This window comes from Pantherophis guttatus, chromosome 6 (assembly GCF_059756535.1).
Source record: "Pantherophis guttatus breed Tessera chromosome 6, ASM5975653v1, whole genome shotgun sequence".
Classification (NCBI taxonomy): domain Eukaryota; kingdom Metazoa; phylum Chordata; class Lepidosauria; order Squamata; family Colubridae; genus Pantherophis; species Pantherophis guttatus.
In genome coordinates, this window is record NC_142068.1 from 3,054,840 (window position 1) to 3,072,452 (window position 17,613).

Sequence of the window (17,613 nt, forward strand, 5' to 3'; positions counted from 1 at the left end):
CTACCTTCCTTTTCTCATTGTTATCTTCTTTCTTACCTTTCTTTTCTCATTCTTAACTTCCTTCCTCTCTCCCTCCCTCCCTCCTTCCTTCCTCTATCTTCCTTTTCTCATTCTTATCTCCCTCCCTCCCTCCCTCCCTCCTTCCTTCCTTCCTTTTCTCATTCTTATCTTCCTTCCTCTCTCCCTCCGACCCTCCCTCCTACCTTTCTTTTCTCATTCTTATCTTCCTTCCTTCCTTTCTTTTTTTTTCATTCTTATCTTCCTTCCTCTCTCCCTCCCTCCCTTCCTCCCTCCTTCCTTCCTTTTCTCATTCTTATTTTCCTTCCTCTCTCTCTCCCTCCCTCCCTCCTACCTTCCTTTTCTCATTCTTATCTTCCTTCCTTCCTTTCTTTTTTCATTCTTATCTTCCTTCCTCTCTCCCTCTCCCTCCCTCCTTCCTTCCTTCCTTTTCTCATTCTTATCTTCCTTCCTCTCTCCCTTCCTCCCTCCTACTTTCCTTTTCTCATTCTTATCTCCCTCTCTCCCTCCCTCCCTCCCTCCTTCCTTCCTTCCTTCTTTTTCTCACTCTTATCTTCCTTCCTCTCTACCTCCCTCCCTCCTACCTTCCTTTTCTCATTCTTATCTTCCTTCCTCTCTCCCTTCCTTCCTCCCAGTTCCTGTACCCAAGAATGACCTCCCCGAATCCCGAGGAACGAGAACAAACGTTGTCCCGGATTGCCAAGGTCATCAGCTGCATCATCAACCACTGTCTCAACAGGGAAGTGAGTTGTTTTTTTCCAGACTTGCTAAATCTCAGCATTGTGGGAAAAAGCAAAGGGGGACAGCTGGCCTTCAGCTCCCAGAATTCCCCAACCAGCTGAATGTCTTTTAGTGCCAAAAATGTCTTTTTCTCTGAATCAGAGGCACAAAGTAAGGAAGAACCCGTATAAATAGGCGTCACCGCCCTGTGAGAGAGGCCCCTATATAAATATGTTTATTAAACGCATGAATAAAATAATATGCGCTCTTATTTTCCCGCCTTCTCCACCCGCTCTAGGGACTGAAGGCGATCAAGCTGGGGAAGATCGCCGGGGGGCTGATCCTGGCCTGCAGTGACCCCAATGAGGGTGCCTCCTGCTGGGCAGCCGATGGACTCCACCGCCTCTACACCCTGATCGTGCATCAAAAGAGTAAGGGGAGCATGGGATGTGGGGTGGATCAGCGACTACGGTCAGGTGCGCCTATCCAAGAAATGTCTTTTTGTACCGTGATCACATTTTCTTGGGGGGGAAATAAAGGACAGACCTGGAAAAGGGGCACCTCTGAAAGAGTTTCTAAGAATTAAAAAAAAAAAAAAGTTTGTTTATAGCTTTGTTTTTAGAAATGTACAGGTTGTCAGCACTTCAAGCTGCATTTATTTATTTATTTATTTATTTATTTATTTATTTATTTATTTATTTATTATTTATTATTCAAATTTCTATACCGCCCTTCTCCTTTCGGACTCAGGGCGGTGAACAGCCAAGATAAAAACATCTATACAAACATCAGTTAAAAATAAAGTTAAAATAATTTATAAATTTGGCCCATAATTTAAAACTTGTCAATTAAAATCAATATTAAAATTTTAAAACTAACCCTAAAATCAAGACAGACCCTAGTGCTGACATAAGAAGGAGAGGCGGAGGCGTCTGGAAAGGGACGTTTGACTTTTCACCTACTTATTTTCCCGGGAGATAATATCCCCTAGGAGATGGGATGGGAGGGGGGAAATTCCTTTGAGCTGGAGCAGTAGATTAGGGGTAGAATGACTTGGAAGATGGCCAATGAGTGCAGAGGAGTGGGGAACGGAAAGGGGGGGTTTTGGGTCAGGAAGTCAGTGTTGGCTGCGATGGAGTCGGAGTTAGAATGTCGTGCTTAATAAATGGGAGTTTTTCTTCAAAGACTTTGTTTGAAATGCAATTTATTTGAGACGACCTCGAAACTTGACACAGGTAAATATTTGTAACTCAGGGTTGAAATGTGGGGTCCTTGGGGCTCTCTGAGCTTGGTGGTTTTCTTGCAAACTTTTCATGACCCAACTGGATGACATCATCAGGGCAAACAGTACTCCTTTCCAGCATCTGATGATGTTACCGAGTTGGGTCATGAAACCTCTGAAAAAATCATCCAAGCTCAGAGAGCAACCAGGACCATCACTCCTCCTCCTCCTCCTCCTTCTCCTCCTCTCTACAAACCCCGCTCCCTTCTAGCACTGATGATGTTACCTAGTTGGGTCATGAAATGTCTCCAAGAAAACAACCAACCTCAGAGAGCACCAAGGACCCCATGTGGTGGCACCTGCAGGCTAATTCTGCCAACTGCCAGAAGTTCGGCAGTTCGAGTCTCACCGGGCTCAAGGTTGATTCAACTTTCCATCCTTCCCAGGTCGGTAAAATGAGGACCCAGATTGGAAACTGTTTAGAGAGGGCTGTAAAGCCCGGTGAAGCGGCATATAAGTCTAAGTGCTATTACTATTCCTCTTCTTCTTCTTTATTTCTTTATTTATTTATTTTAAATTTGATTTATATGCCGCCCTTCTCCAGAAACTCAGGGTGGCTTACAATGCGTTAAGCAATTTTATTAGTCATATTTCTATGCCGCCCACTCTCCGAGGACTCTGGGTGGCTTACACCAAAGACAGTATACTAAATAGCATATTGCCCCCCAACAATCTGGGTCCTCATTTTACCCACCTCGGAAGGATGGAAGGCTGAGTCAACCTTGAGCCGGTGAGATTTGATCCGCTGATCTGCTGAACTAGCAGTCAGCTGAAGTAGCTGCAGTACTGCACTCTTAACCACTGCGCCACCTCGGCTCATTCTTCCTCCTCCTCCTCCCCCAAATTTTGATCATGTGACCATGGGGATGCTGCAATGGTCATGTGAAAAATGATCAAGTCACATTTTTCAGTCCTGTGGTAATTTCAAACAGTCACTAAACTACCGTATTTTTCGGAGTATAAGGCGCACCTTTTTTTCCCCCTAAAAGGGAGTGAAAATTTAGGTGCGTCTTATACACCGAATGTAGCCCCGCCCACCCACTGGCTCCCACCCTTTGGCCTCTGCCTCCCAGCAATTTACCACCTTGCAGCAAACAGCAAGAAGAAACAGACCATTTCAGCTTCAGCACAGCCTGATTAACACAAGTTGATTGGATCGGCCTCCCGACTCTCAGCTGTTTTGCTCTCAGCTGTTTTGCGCAGGGCTCTGCTGCTTGCTGCAAGGAGGTAAATTGCTGGAGCAGATTTTTTTTTCCCTTGTGCTAATCAAGCTATGCTGAAAAAGAAAATGAAAGAAAAGCAGGCTGTTTTCTGCAAAGAGGCACAATTGCTCAGAGGCAGAGGGAGATTTCTTTTTCTTCTTTTCCTCACCAAAAAAGGTAGGTGCGTCTTATACTCCGAAAAATACGGTAATTGCTGTAAATCCAGCACTACCTGTACCTTTTGGGGGAGAAGTCTGTCGTAACTTTCGATTGCTCAGTGACCACCATAAATCGAGGACTACCTGTGTTTGGAAAACACAAACGACAGTATTCCCTATTTTTGTGTTCCTTTCCTTGAGGTCTGACGAAGACAGAAGATAGTCAAGAATATTTAGATCTTCTACAGGAATGGGAAGAAGAGAAGATGTTTTGGCTGGCTTGGTTTTCGGATGTGAGCATGGCTGCCACGGTAATTTTCCTTCTCCCAGAAAATTTGAATGTTTCTCGTCGGCCAGACAACCGGTTTGCTTGCCACATTTTGGGGTTCACTTCAGGAGTGGTGCGGTGGCCTAGAGGCGGAGCTCTCGCCCCACAATCAAGGGGCTGTCAGTTCAATCCTAGGTAGAGGCAGATATTTCTCTCTCTGGGTAGAATGAGAATATATCTGCTGAACAAAACTCCTCATTGGCAACAGGGACGGCATCCGGCCATTAAAACACTCCGCTAGCTCCATTCAGTTGCCCAGATTCCACCCCGCAAGGGATTATGGCAGGGGTGAAATGTCCAGCAGGTTCTCACAGGTTCTGGAGAACCGGTAGCGGAAATTTTGAGTAGTTCAGAGAACCGGCAAATACCACCTCTGGGTGGCCCCAGAGTGGGGTGGGAATGGAAATTTTGCAATATCCTTCCCCTGGAGTAGGGTGGGAATGGAGATTTTGCAATATCCTTCCCCCAGGAGGGGAGAGAATGGAGATTTTGCAGTATCCTTCCCCTGGAGTGGGGTGGGAATGGAGATTTTGCAATATCCTTCCCCCAGGAGGGGAGAGAATGGAGATTTTGCAGTATCCTTCCCCTGGAGTGGGGTGGGAATGGAGATTTTGCAATATCCTTCCCCCAGGAGGGGAGAGAATGGAGATTTTGCAGTATCCTTTCCCTGGAGTGGGGTGGGAATGGAGATTTTGCAATATCCTTCCCCCAGGAGGGGAGAGAATGGAGATTTTGCAGTATCCTTCCCCTGGAGTGGGGTGGGAATGGAGATTTTGCAATATCCTTCCCCCAGGAGGGGAGAGAATGGAGATTTTGCAGTATCCTTTCCCTGGAGTGGGGTGGGAATGGAGATTTTGCAATATCCTTCCCCCAGGAGGGGAGAGAATGGAGATTTTGCAGTATCCTTCCCCTGGAGTGGGGTGGGAATGGAGATTTTGCAATATCCTTCCCCCAGGAGGGGAGAGAATGGAGATTTTGCAGTATCCTTCCCCTGGAGTGGGGTGGGAATGGAGATTTTGCAATATCCTTCCCCTGGAGTGGGGTGGGAATGGAGATTTTGCAATATCCTTCCCCTGCCACGCCCACAGAACTGGTAGGGAAAAATTTTGGATTTCACCTCTGGATTATGGGGTCATTAAAAGATGATGATGAGTGGTGCATAGCCTAGAAGTGGAGCTCTCTACTCACAATCAGGAGGCTGTGAGTTCGATCCCAGGTAGAGGCAGATATTTCTCTCTCTGGGTAGAATGAGAATATATCTGCTGAACAAAACTCCGCATTGGCAACAGGGACGGCATCTGGCCAGTAAAACACTCTGCTAGCTCCATTCAGTTGCCCAGACTCCGCCCCGCAAGGGATTATGGGGGTCGTTAAAAGAAGATGATGATTTTGGGCTTCACTTACTTTCTGTTTCCAGATATTGAAAAAATACCTGCGTGCAAACGATCAAATGGAATTAATTCTGGCTGCCCTCCGAGGCATGAAGAACGATACTATCCACAACACAAAAGTTGCCGTCCGAATGCTTAAAGCCATGCTGAGGGAGCCCAAATCCAATTTTGTGAAGGTAAATGGGTTGGTGGTTGGACCGTTCCTCGCACTTACGACCGTCAAGGTCCCATAATCAAAACTCGGGCACTTGGACACCGGAAGTCCCCCAATCGCCATTTGCGATGTTCCCGGTCGGCTTCCGAAGAGCCAAGTTGATGAAAGGAGCTGGATTTGCTTAACGACTGCAGGATTCACTTAACAACTGCAGTAATCGATTTAACAACAATATCGTAAAATAGGGTGTGACACTCTTAACAATCGTTTTGCTTGCTAATGAAAAATTCTGATCCTGATTGACATCCAGACACATCCAGACAAGCTTAGCTGGGATCTGGGATCTGTAGTTCAGGGCTGTGCAGATAGTCCTTGACTTACAACTGTTCGTTTAGTGACCGACCAGAGTTACAGCAGCACTGAAAAAAGTGACAGGACCGTTTTTCACAGTTATGACCATTGCGGTATCCCCAGGATCCTGTGATCAAAATTTGGCGCTTGGCAACTGACTCATACTTATGACTGTCGCAGTGTCCCGAGTTCACGTGATCCCCTTTTGCGACCTTCTGATGAGCAAAGTCAATGGGGAAGCTGTTCTGCCCCAGCTACGGACCCCAAAGAACGCAGCACACACAAAATCCGTTCAAACCTTAGTTTACTAAATAAACCAGTATTTTACAACAACGGCTGTTAATTAACTGCATTAACAGCCGCCAAGAATTCAAAGAATAATAACTGAAAGCTTACTGTGGTTGGTAGAATGCCCAGAAGCAATTTGCAGGAAGCTGATAAGATAAGCAAGACAAGACACGAAGGTATGTGAACAGAGTTGTTCCCTGCAAATTGCTTCAGTCGGTGTTCCTCCTTAAATAGGCTAAGGGAGTGGCCAATTAGCCCCAAGCCCCAAGCCTTACTCTCGAGGAGACCTCCTCCTGAGGAGCCACTCCTGCCTTTTGGCAGCTCTGCGCGCCCGTGCATTGAGAAGAGGCTCCTCCTCTTCGTCCTCTTCACTTATGGGAGCTTCTGGAGGTTCTGAAGGCCCCGGCTGAATCCCCGCCTCTGGCACCACATCTTCTCCAGCCTCCTCACTGTCCGACTCGAGCGCCAGCTGCACAGACTGCTGGGGCAGCACCACTCCAGCCTCCTCGCTGTCCGACTCGAGCGCCAGCTGCACAGACTGCTGGGGCAGCACCACTCCAGCCTCCTCGCTGTCGGAATCAGCTACGAGCTGCACAGGCCACTGACGGGCCACAACAGAAGCCAGATTCACTTAACAACCCGGTTACTAATTTAACAACTGCAGTGATTCACTTAACAACCTTAGCAAGAAAAGTTGTAAAATGGGGCAAAACTGATTTAACAATTGTCTCACTTAGCATCGGAAATTTTGGGCTCAATTGTGGTCTTAAGTCAAGGACTACCCGTAATGGAAATATTTTAGCAGAATTACACAATTACCTGGAGTTCTTGTGAAGAAGCCAGCAGGGAGAAAAAGGGTGGATGGTTTATAGGTGTAGTAGTCCTCAACTTACAACAGTTCATTTAGTGACCTCTCGAAGTTACAACATCGCTGAAAAATGTGACTTATGATCGTTTTTCACGCTTACGACTTTTGTAGCACTCCAATGGTCGCATGATCAAAATTCTGATACTTGGCAACTGGCTCGTACTTATGACGGTTGCAGCGTCCTGGGGTCACGTTATCCCCGTTTTGTGACCTTCTGCCAAACAATGTCAAAGGGAAAGCCAGTTTCGCTTAACAACCGTGTGACTAATTTACCACCTGCGGTGATTCACTTAACAACCGTGGCGAGAAAGGTCATAAAATGGGGCAGCGGAAATGTTGGGCTCCGTTGTGGTCGTAAGTCGAGGACTACCTGTCTCACGCAGAGATATCATGAAATCCTCTTTCCCAGGTGCCAAAGATGGTCAAATCCATGTATTCCTCCTTGGATCAAATCACGGATCCTGCGGCCCGCCATGAATTCTTCCGGCTTCTCCGACTGATCAGCACCAGCCACCCCGAAGAAGTTGTGAGGACTCTCCTCAATTGCTCCCTCCAATGTGACTGGTAAGATCAAAGGCAGTGCCTGATGGGTCTTGGCTGGGAGCCGATCCCTTGATCCCTGCAGATTTACCTTCCAAGTAGGTCATCTTCCTCCGATGGCTTGTCGAGAACATTTCGGTGAGGTTAAAGATTTAAGGCATTGTTTCTCTACCTTGGCCACTTGAAGATGGATGGACTCCAACTCCTAGAATTGCTCACCCAACATGGCGGCAACTTGAAGATGCAGACTTCAACTCCCAGAATTCCTCCTTCAGCATGGCGGCAACTTGAAGATGGACGGACTTCAACTCCCAGCATTCCTCAACCAGCCTGGTGACAACTTGAAGATAGACAGACTCCAACTCCCAGAATTGCTCACCCAACATGAGGACAACTTCCAGATGGACAGACTTCAACTCCCAGAATTCCTCACCCAGCGTGGTGGCAAATTGAAGATGGACGAACTTCAACTCCCAGAATTCCTCATCCAGCATGGTAGCCTTTTGAAGATGGGTGAATTTCAATTCCCAGAATTCCTTATCTAGCATGATGGCAACTTGGAGATGGGTGGACTTCAACTCCCAGAATTCCTCAGCCAGCATGGTGGCAACTTGAAGATGGACGGACTTCAACTCCCAGAATTCATCAGTCAACATGGCAGGCTTTTGAAGATGGGTGAACTTCAATTCCCAGAATTCCTTACCTAGCATGATGGCAACTTGAAGATGGGTGGACTTCAACTCCCAGAATTCCTCAGCCACTCTGGTGGCAACTTGAAGATGCACAGACTTCAACTCCCAGAATTGCTTATCCAACATGAGGACAATTTGAAGATGGACAGACTTCAACTCCCAGAATTCCTCAGTCAACATGGCAGTCATTTGAAGATGGATGAACTTCAATTCCCAGAATTCCTTATCCAGCATGGTGGCAATTTGAAGATGGATGGACTTCAATTCCCAGAATTCCTTACCTAGCATGATGGCAACTTGAAGATGGGTGGACTTCAACTCCCAGAATTCCTCAGCCACTCTGGTGGCAACTTGAAGATGCACAGACTTCAACTCCCAGAATTGCTTATCCAACATGAGGACAATTTGAAGATGGACAGACTTCAACTCCCAGAATTCCTCAGTCAACATGGCAGTCATTTGAAGATGGATGAACTTCAATTCCCAGAATTCCTTATCCAGCATGGTGGCAATTTGAAGATGGATGGACTTCAACTCCTGGAATTGTGGGAGTTGAAGTCCACTCACCTTCACGTAGCCAAGGTGGAGAAACATTGATTTTGACAAAAGAATCCAGTTTTGCAACCTTGAACTAAAACCTCGTCATGAATGCCAAGCCCCCCACCAGGTTTGCAACGACCCCCACCATCTGACAGCCCCTTTTTTTTCTCAATTTGCAGCAGTGCCTCAGCTATGTGGCATGCCCTGATGTCCTTCTCCAGCACCTCTTACAAGATCCTCGGCGTGCTGCAGGACACTATCCAACAGCAGCCCTTCCGCCTGGATAAACCTGGGACAAAGCCCACCGTCACTCCGTTGGCTGTATGTATCAAGTCCGGCAAGACTGGTGGGGGGGCTCCTTCTGGTCCTTCCCTCCATCTTGCCTGTCGTTTGTCCACCATGGCTCTAAGAGAAACGTCTAGAACGGGGACTTACCAAATTTGCAGATGATATTAAGCTGGCAGTGTTTTCTTGCTTTGCTGCACCTCCACCACATGTGATAGTATGTCCCCGGAGACTGATTGCATTTCCAGCATTTTGTAGACAAGTTACTAAACATTTTTGCCAGTCTTGCTAGAGATAAGTGCTACCTGTAAAACATTTGTATAGATTTTCCATGCACCTTAGATCAGTGATGGGTAACCTTTTTGCCATCACGTGCCAAAAACGGGGGTCGCGCGGGGGTCATGCGCGTGCATGCCCACACCCATAATTCAATGCAGGATGGCCCCCGCCCATGCATGCATGACCCCACCCCCACGCTCCCCACGCTTTTGGCACACGATGGCACGGTGGGCCCGTTTTTCGCGCTCCCCAGGCTCCAGAGCCTTTCTAGGAGCCTGGGGAGGGCGAAAATGTCCTTTCGCACCCCCCCAACCCCCGGAGGCTGGAAACAGCCCATTTGCTGGTGGGCCCGGAAGGCCCGAAAATCAGGTGGCTGAGCTAGGGCAACACTCGTGTGCCCACCGATATGGCTTCACATGCCACCTGTGGCACGCGTGCCATAGGCTCGCCATCACAGTCTTAGATGATAGGCTCAAGATCCAGATGGATCTTGACAGACTTGAACCCTGGGCCCTATCTAACAAAATGAAATCCAATGTAGAGAAAAGTAAAACTTACACTTAGGCAAGAAAAACCAAAAGTAGACATATAGACTGGGGGAAATCAGGCTTAATAGCAGGAACTGGGAGAGGGATCTCAGAGTCTTAGTGGACAACCAGCTAAATATGAGCCAGCCATGTGCAGCAGCAGCCAAAAAAGCCAATGCAATCCTAAATTGCATTAACAGAGGAATAAAATCAAGATCAAGGGAGGTACTAATACCACTCTATAAAGCCTTAGTAAGGCCACACCTAGAGTCCTGCATCCAGTTTTGGTCCCCACACTATAAAAAAGCGGTTGAGACTAGAAAAAGTGCAGAGAAGAGCAACCAGGACGATGAGGGGACTGGAGGCCAAAGCATATGATGAACGGTTGCAGGAACTGGGCCTGGCTAGTCTAGGGAAGAGAAGGACCAGGGGAGACAGGAGAGCATCTTCCAATATTTGAGGGGCTGCCCCAGAGAGGAGGAAGGGGGCCAAGCTATTCTCCAAAGCACCCGAAGGCCAGACAAGGAACAATGGCTGGAAACTGAACAAGGAGAGATTCAACCTGGAAATAAGGAGGAATTTCCTGACCGTGAGAACAATCAACCCGTGGAACAGAAGTTGCCTTCAGAAGTTGTGGGAGCTTCATCCCTGGAGGCTTTCAAGAAGAGACTGGACTGCCTTCTGTCAAAAATGGTGTAGGGTCTCCTGCTTGGGCTGGGGGTTGGACTAGATGACCGCCAAGGTCCCTTCCAACTCGGTCTCTTAATGAAATTAATCTGTCTCTTATGAAATTGCCAGGCATCAAGTTAGCAAGACTTTGGTCCTCTTGCACTGGGCACAGGGGCAGGCAAAGATTTATTTTTGCCTCACTGCACTCTTTAACGGTCAATACAGATAGTCCTTGACGTACAACAGTTCTTTTAGTGACTGTTCAAGGTTACAAACGGCGATGAAAAAAAGGACTGAGGATTGTTTTTTCCCATCTGGTTCTTGGTGCTCACTGAGCTGGGTTGTTTTCTGGCAGACATTTCATGACCCAACTGGAGAACATCATTAGTGCTACGGATGCAGATACTGAGCACTGATGACGTTGCCTAGTTGGGTCATGAGATGTCTGCAAGAAAACACCCCCGACGTTGCTGCTGCTGCTGCTGCTGCTGCTGCTGCTCCTCCTCCTCCTCCTCCTCCTCCTCCTCCTCCTCCTTCTTCTTCTTCTTTTCTTCTTCCTCTTCCTTTTCCTCCTTTCTTCTTCTTCTTTTCCTCCTCCTTTTCCTCTTCCTTTTCCTTTCTTCTTCTTCTTCTTCTCCTCCTCCTCCTCCTTCTTCTCCTTCTCCTCCTCCTTCTCCTCCTCCTCTTCTTCTTCTTCCTCCTCTTCCTCTTTCTTTTCCTCCTCCTCCTCCTCCTCCTCCCTTCTTCTTCTTCTTCTTCTTCTTCCTACTCCTCTTCCTTTTCCTCCTCCTCCTCCTCCCTTCTTCTTCTTCTTCTTCTTCTTCTTCTTCTTCTTCTTCTTCTTCTTCTTCTTCTTCTTCTTCTTCTTCTTCTTCTTCTTCTTCTTTTCCTCCTCCTGCTCCTTTCTTCTTCTTCTTTCTTCTTCTTCTTCTTCGCCTCCTTTTCCTCCTCCTCCTCCTCCTCTTCCTCTTCCTTTTCCTCCTCCTCCTTTCTTCTTCTTCTTTTCCTCCTCCTCTTCCTCTTCCTTTTCCTTTCTTCTTCTTCTCCTCCTCCTCCTCCTCCTTCTTCTCCTTCTCCTCCTCCTTCTCCTCCTCCTCCTCTTCTTCTTCTTCCTCTTCCTCTTTCTTTTCCTCCTCCTCCTCCTCCTCCCTTCTTCTTCTTCTTCTTCTTCTTCTTCCTCTTCCTCTTTCTTTTCCTCCTCCTCCCTTCTTCTTCTTCTTCTTCTTCTTCTCCTCCTCCTCCTCCTCCTCCTCCTCCTCCTCCTCCTCCTCTTCCTCCTCCTCCTCCTCCTCCTCTTCTTCTTCTTCTTCTTCTTCTTCTTCTTCTTCTTCTTCTTCTTCTTCTCCTCCTCCTCCTCCTCCTCCTCCTCCTCCTCCTCCTTCTGCTTCTCCTGTTCCTCCTCCTCCTCCTCCTCCTCCTCTTCTTCTCCTCCTCCTCCTCCTCCTCCTGCCTTCTAGCCCTGATAATGTTACCTCCCTAGTTGGGTCATAAAACATCTCTAAGCAAACCACCAAGCGCAGAGCCCACAAAGGCCCCCACACTTCAGCCCTGAGCTGCAAAGATCCTTTTCTGAGGGTACCATCTGGTTCCTTGTTGGGGGGGGGTGTTTCTTCCTTCCCTACGAGCTACGCCTGTTGAGGTGCCACCGTGTGAAACTCCAGCTGGGCTTCTCTCCTCTCTTCCTTCCAGGCCACAGCTGCTCTTCAAGAGATCTTGAGGCACACCTCCCCTGCTTGCAAAGAGGCCCTCAAAGCGATGTACCCCACTCTCTGCATCGCCCTGCTCTGCCAGATCTCCTACACGGTGCACATCAAACCTCATGAGATTGATTTCTATTGGAGGACTTCCATGCAGGAGAAAACCCCCACCCCTCCTGTGCCTTTGAGGTGCTCTGTTCTTCTTCTTTTTTTTTTTTTTGCAAAAGGAAATTTGCAGCATGGGGGCAGGGGACGGATGGACACAGGACGGGGGACCTTTTAATTCAATGTTTCTCAACCTTGGTAGCTTGAAGATGGGTGGACTTCAACTCCCAGAATCCCCCAGCCAGCAGCAATAGAAAAAAAATAAGAGTATAAAGGTAAAGAGGTATATCAACAGAATATGATTAAAAAAGCATTTCTAGATTTTTATACGAGGTTATATGCTGGTGATAATATACAAGGTAATGATATAGAGAGATATTTGCAGAAGGAGAATATTCTTGCAATTACTGATGAACAAAGGGAAAGATTGAATGTATTAATAACCACTGAGGAAATTCTTTTGGCAATTAAACAATTAAAAAGGGGAAAGGCTCCTGGCACAGATGGTTTGACAGCAGTGTATTATAAAAATTTTCAATTAGAAATGGTAGAACCTCTTAAGGAGTTATTTGCTAAAATACAACGGGGAGGAGAGGTGCCACCATCCTGGAGAACAGCTTTTAATTCCCTGATTCCGAAAGAAGATCAAGATCATAGTCAACCCAAAAATTACAGACCCATATCATTGCTTAATATAGATTATAAGATCTTTGCAAAAATTTTGGCGAATAGACTAATGTCAGTTATGCAACAAGTGATTCATAAAGCTCAAACTGGATTTATACAAGGGAGACAAAAGAAAAGTAATGTAAGACAAATTGTTAATATACTGGAGTATTTGGGGAAGAACAACCAAGTCCCTGCAGTGCAAATTTTTTTGGATGCAGAGAAAGCATTTGATCGATTGAATTGGCAGTTTTTAGTGAAAGTAGCACAAAAGATGCAGTTTGGAGAGCATTTCATACAATCTATTAAGGCAATATACCAGAAACAAACAGCACAAATAATTGTTAATGTTTTAACTCATATTTAAAAGCCGTCGGACTTTGGGACTTTCCTGTGCCTGGATGAAACTTTGAAACTCTTTCAGACCAAGTTTGAATTTTTGTAAAAGGGGTGGGAGAAGGAAGATTAGTTTACATTTTACATTATGGAATTAATACATTGGTTAAAACGAATAAGTCAGTTTGCTGGACTTTAGGAAAAAGAGGGTGGACAGGGAATTAAACAGAGTAAATGGAATAAATGGAATCAATTTTTAAATCAATGGTTCTCAGCCTCAGTACCTTTAAGAGGTGTGGACTTCAACTCCCAGAGTTCCTCAGCCAGCATGTACGCCTCTTAAAAGTGCTAGGGTTGACAAATAGTGATTTAGAAATTGAAATCCATGCATGCAGGCTGAGGAATTCTGGGAGTTGAAGTCCTCGTATGCAGGCTGAGGAATTCTGGGAGTTGAAGTCCACGCATGCAGGCTGAGGAATTCTGGGAGTTGAAGTCCTCGTATGCAGGCTGAGGAATTCTGGGAGTTGAAGTCCACGCATGCAGGCTGAGGAATTCTGGGAGTTGAAGTCCTCGTATGCAGGCTGAGGAATTCTGGGAGTTGAAGTCCACGCATGCAGGCTGAGGAATTCTGGGAGTTGAAGTCCACGCATGCAGGCTGAGGAATTCTGGGAGTTGAAGTCCACGCATGCAGGCTGAGGAATTCTGGGAGTTGAAGTCCTCGTATGCAGGCTGAGGAATTCTGGGAGTTGAAGTCCACGCACGCATGCAAGCTAAGGAATTCTGGGAGTTGAAGTCCATGCATGCAGGCTGAGGAATTCTGGGAGTTGAAGTCCTCGTATGCAGGCTGAGGAATTCTGGGAGTTGAAGTCCACGCATGCAGGCTGAGGAATTCTGGGAGTTGACATCCACATATCTTAAAGTTGAAAAACACTGTTCTAAACGGCCTTTGTCTCGCCACCTGGTTCAAGCCAGGATGATGTCCAACTTCCGGAGAACTGGTAGTAAAAAAATGCTAAAAAGTTTTAAAAAAGTTCCGACGATTGCGCGTCACTCAGCTGATCGTCAGAACTTTTTTTTTTTTACATTTTTTACTACCGGTTCGTGCGAACCGGACCGAACCGGTAGCATTTCACCCTTGAGATAAAGGGACTTTAAGGAGTGCAGAAGGAATATCTGACCGGGGTTCTTATACTTGTAGGGCAGCTCTAACAACCTTACAGACCCTCATCCGACGTGTGAGCAGCGGAGACCAAGCCCTGATTATGAATAAGAGGAGAGGATCCGAGCTCCTATGTCACCTGGCCACCCACCAGAAAGGACTCACGGTCTTTGCCAAGTAAGCCTCCAGAGTTTTATTCCTAATAATGATGATATTATCCATGATTCTCTGGGATTCTCTCCACGTCAGGTTTCGAGGTCGTCTCAAATAAATTGCATTTCAAACAAAGTCTTTGAAGAAAAACTCCCATTTATTAAGCACGACATTCTAACTCCGACTCCCATCGCAGCCAACACTGACTTCCAGACCCAAAACCCTCCCTTTCCGTTCCCCACTCCCCTGCACTCATTGGCCATCTTCCAAGTCACTCTACCCCTAATCTACTGCTCCAGCTCAAAGGAATTTCCTCCCTCCCATCCCATCTCCTAGGGGATGTTATCTCCAGGGAAAATAAGTAGGTGAAAAGTCAAACGTCCCTTTCCAGACGCCTCCACTTCTCCTTCTTATGTCAGCACTAGAGTAAATGCAGCTTGAAGTGCTGATACTCCACATGCCACAACCGGCATGGTCCTACTCCACTCAGTATCATGGATGCAGCTGTAGAGGTGGTCAGCAGTATTAAGTATCTGGGGGTGCAGATAACTAATAACCAATCTGAACTGGTCTCTCCACATGTCATCCATAGGGAAGCGTGCAAACCAGTGCCTGCATTTCCTACATGGGATGAGGAGAGCACATCTTTCTCCTTCTGTCCTGGCCACATTCTACAGAGGCACAATGGAGAGCATTTTAACAAACTGCATCCTTATTTGGTTTGGCGGCTGCAGTGCCTCAATAGAAAGTCCATACAGAGAGTGGTGAGGACAGTGGAGAAGATTATAGGAAGCTCGCTTCCTTTTGTTCAGGATGCTGCTTATAAGCGCTATACGCTTAGAGTTCAAAGCATCGTTAGAGGCCCCACATACACACCTCACAGTCTGTTTCTGTCGCTCCCCTCTGGGAGGGGGTTTCAAAGTATTTCTAGCAGGACTACCAGATTCTGGAACAGCTTTGTTCTCTAGGTCATTCATCTGGTAAACTGGCAAGATTCGTTTCTCTCACCATGTAAATGTATACATCTGAACTAGACTGCGTTGTTTCTCAGTGTCATATATGTGGTTATATGGATAATTTTATAGTTACTTATTTATTTATTTATTTTGCCATGTTAATGTAGTGTGTGTTGGAGGTGGAGACCCTTTGAGAGCTGTTGTGCAATGAAATTTCATTTTAATGTATGCCGATTAGTGTACATTCGTAGTGACAATGAAATTATTCTAAGTTCGGAGTCTAATCTTCCGATCTCGCGCTACAGATAATTTAGTTCATTTAGTGACCGTTTGCAATTACAACATCACTGAAAAAAGTGACTTATTTTTTATTTATTTATTTTATTTTTTAAAATTTGATTTATATGCCGCCCTTCTCCGGAGACTCAGGGGGGCTTACAATGCGTTAAGCAATAGCCTTCATCCTTTTCTATGTTTATACAAAGTCAGCTTATTGCCCCCACAAACTGGGTCCTCATTTTACCTACCTTTGAAAGGATGGAAGGCTGAGTCAACCTTGAGCCTGGTAAGATTCGAACCTACAGAAATTGCAGGCAGCTGTGTTAATAACAGGGTGCATTAAACCACTGTACTACCAAGGCTCCTCCTTATGACCGTTTCTCACACTTAATGACCCTTGCAGCATCCCCATGGTCACCTGATCAAAATTCTGATGCTTGGCAACGGACCCTTATTTATGATGGTCGCAGTGTCCCGGGGTCACGTGATCCCCATTTTGCGACCTTCTGGCAAGCCAAGTCAATGGGGAAGCCAGATTCACTTAACAACCATGCTATTAAGTTAACAACTGCAGTGATTCACTTAACAACTGTGGCAAGGAAAGTTGTAAAATGGAGCTGTTGTAAATCAGAGGTCCAGGCTTTTGCTCTGTTCCAAGATGTCTCTCTTGCTCTTCCAGAGAGCTTTATTTTTTATACAGTTTTACACAGGCAGATAAAAAAGGACAGCAACAGTATCCTAATTGGTAGAAACTATTCACCCCCCTCTCAAGATGCCATCCTCTCTGAAGGTGAGATGAGATAATCCAGATCCGAGCCAAAATGAGGTAAGCAAGCAAGATTCACAGAGCATGAGCTAAGGCAGTGTGCTGCTCTTAGCAGGCACTACAAACTTTTGACCTACCTCTTCATGGAGCAAGTTGTTAAGTGAATGACACAGTTGTTAAGTGAACCTGGCTTCCCGGTTGACTTTGCTTATAAGGAGATTATATGATTATATGAAAAGGGGATTATATGACCCAGGGAAACTGCAACCATCATAAATACGAGCTCGTTGTCAAATTTCTGAATTTTGACCATGATGCTGCAATCGTCATAAGTGTGAAAAATGGTCCTAAGTCATTTTTTTCAGTGCCGTTGAAACTCCGAATAGTGGCAGGTCAAGCACTACCTGTAGTTATGGTGGTAGGGTTGAAGTTCTGTCTGATCTTTATGTGTGATGCCTAGCCCTGTGTTCCCCTCTGGATGCTCCATTTCCTAGTAGTCCATATTTCTCTTTCCCTACAACAGAGCTCTTGTACGAAATGAGGGGTGTGAACACATGCTGCCTTATCTGATGACAATTTTGGACAGCAAGGAAAACAACGTGCATGTAATCGCAATGACGTTTTTGGTGGAGGTAAGCTTTGTGTTTGGCCGGAAAAAAAGCTCAGTTCTGCCTTAATGTCAGTCCTGCCTCAACTTGAACTTTTAAGAAAGAAAGATCCTTGACTCCACTGTACTTCAAGTGAAGTACAACTGAGTACCACAACTGAGCCCAAAATTGACACGGTTAAGTGAGAAATCTCTTAAATTGTGCCCGATTTTACGAGTTTTCTTGCCACCTTTGTTAAGTGAATCCCTGCAGTTCAATTAGTAACATGGCTATTAAGTGAATCCGGTTTCCCCATTGTCAGAAGGTCACTACCGGGGCCCACGTGACTCTGGGACACTGTTGGCGTCATAAATGCGAGTCAGTTGTCAAGCGTCCGAATGCAAATCACATGACCGTCGGGGACGCCCCAAGGGTCGTAAGTGTGAAAAACAGTCATGTCACTTTATGCAGTGCCATCGTAATTTTGAACGGTCACTAAATGAACTGTTGTAAGTTGAGGACTACCTGTACAGTAAAGCAAAGCCAGAAGTGAGGTTCATGTGCCTAGGTATCACTTTTCCCTTACAGACACTTCCCTGAGCTAGTTCCCCCCATTA

At 46.2% G+C, this 17,613-nt stretch overlaps 1 protein-coding gene across 3 annotated transcripts in view; it reads left to right on the top strand.

Moving 5' to 3' along the window:
• The window catches only part of LOC117660026 (maestro heat-like repeat-containing protein family member 7), a 53,161-nt gene that overhangs the window by 6,559 nt on the left and 28,989 nt on the right, over nucleotides 1–17,613 (top strand). For all 3 annotated transcript variants that reach the window (XR_015728409.1, XM_087872000.1, XM_087872001.1), the window contains exons 5-13: nucleotides 654–761; nucleotides 1,037–1,169; nucleotides 3,582–3,691; nucleotides 5,126–5,275; nucleotides 7,170–7,324; nucleotides 8,712–8,853; nucleotides 11,982–12,178; nucleotides 14,295–14,432; nucleotides 16,933–17,041. Coding sequence is in view for 2 of the 3 variants with exons in the window: in XM_087872000.1 (XP_087728126.1) it covers nucleotides 654–761; nucleotides 1,037–1,169; nucleotides 3,582–3,691; nucleotides 5,126–5,275; nucleotides 7,170–7,324; nucleotides 8,712–8,853; nucleotides 11,982–12,178; nucleotides 14,295–14,432; nucleotides 16,933–17,041 (1,242 nt within the window). In the remaining variant the exon portion in view is untranslated. The remainder of the gene's footprint in view (nucleotides 1–653; nucleotides 762–1,036; nucleotides 1,170–3,581; nucleotides 3,692–5,125; nucleotides 5,276–7,169; nucleotides 7,325–8,711; nucleotides 8,854–11,981; nucleotides 12,179–14,294; nucleotides 14,433–16,932; nucleotides 17,042–17,613) is intronic.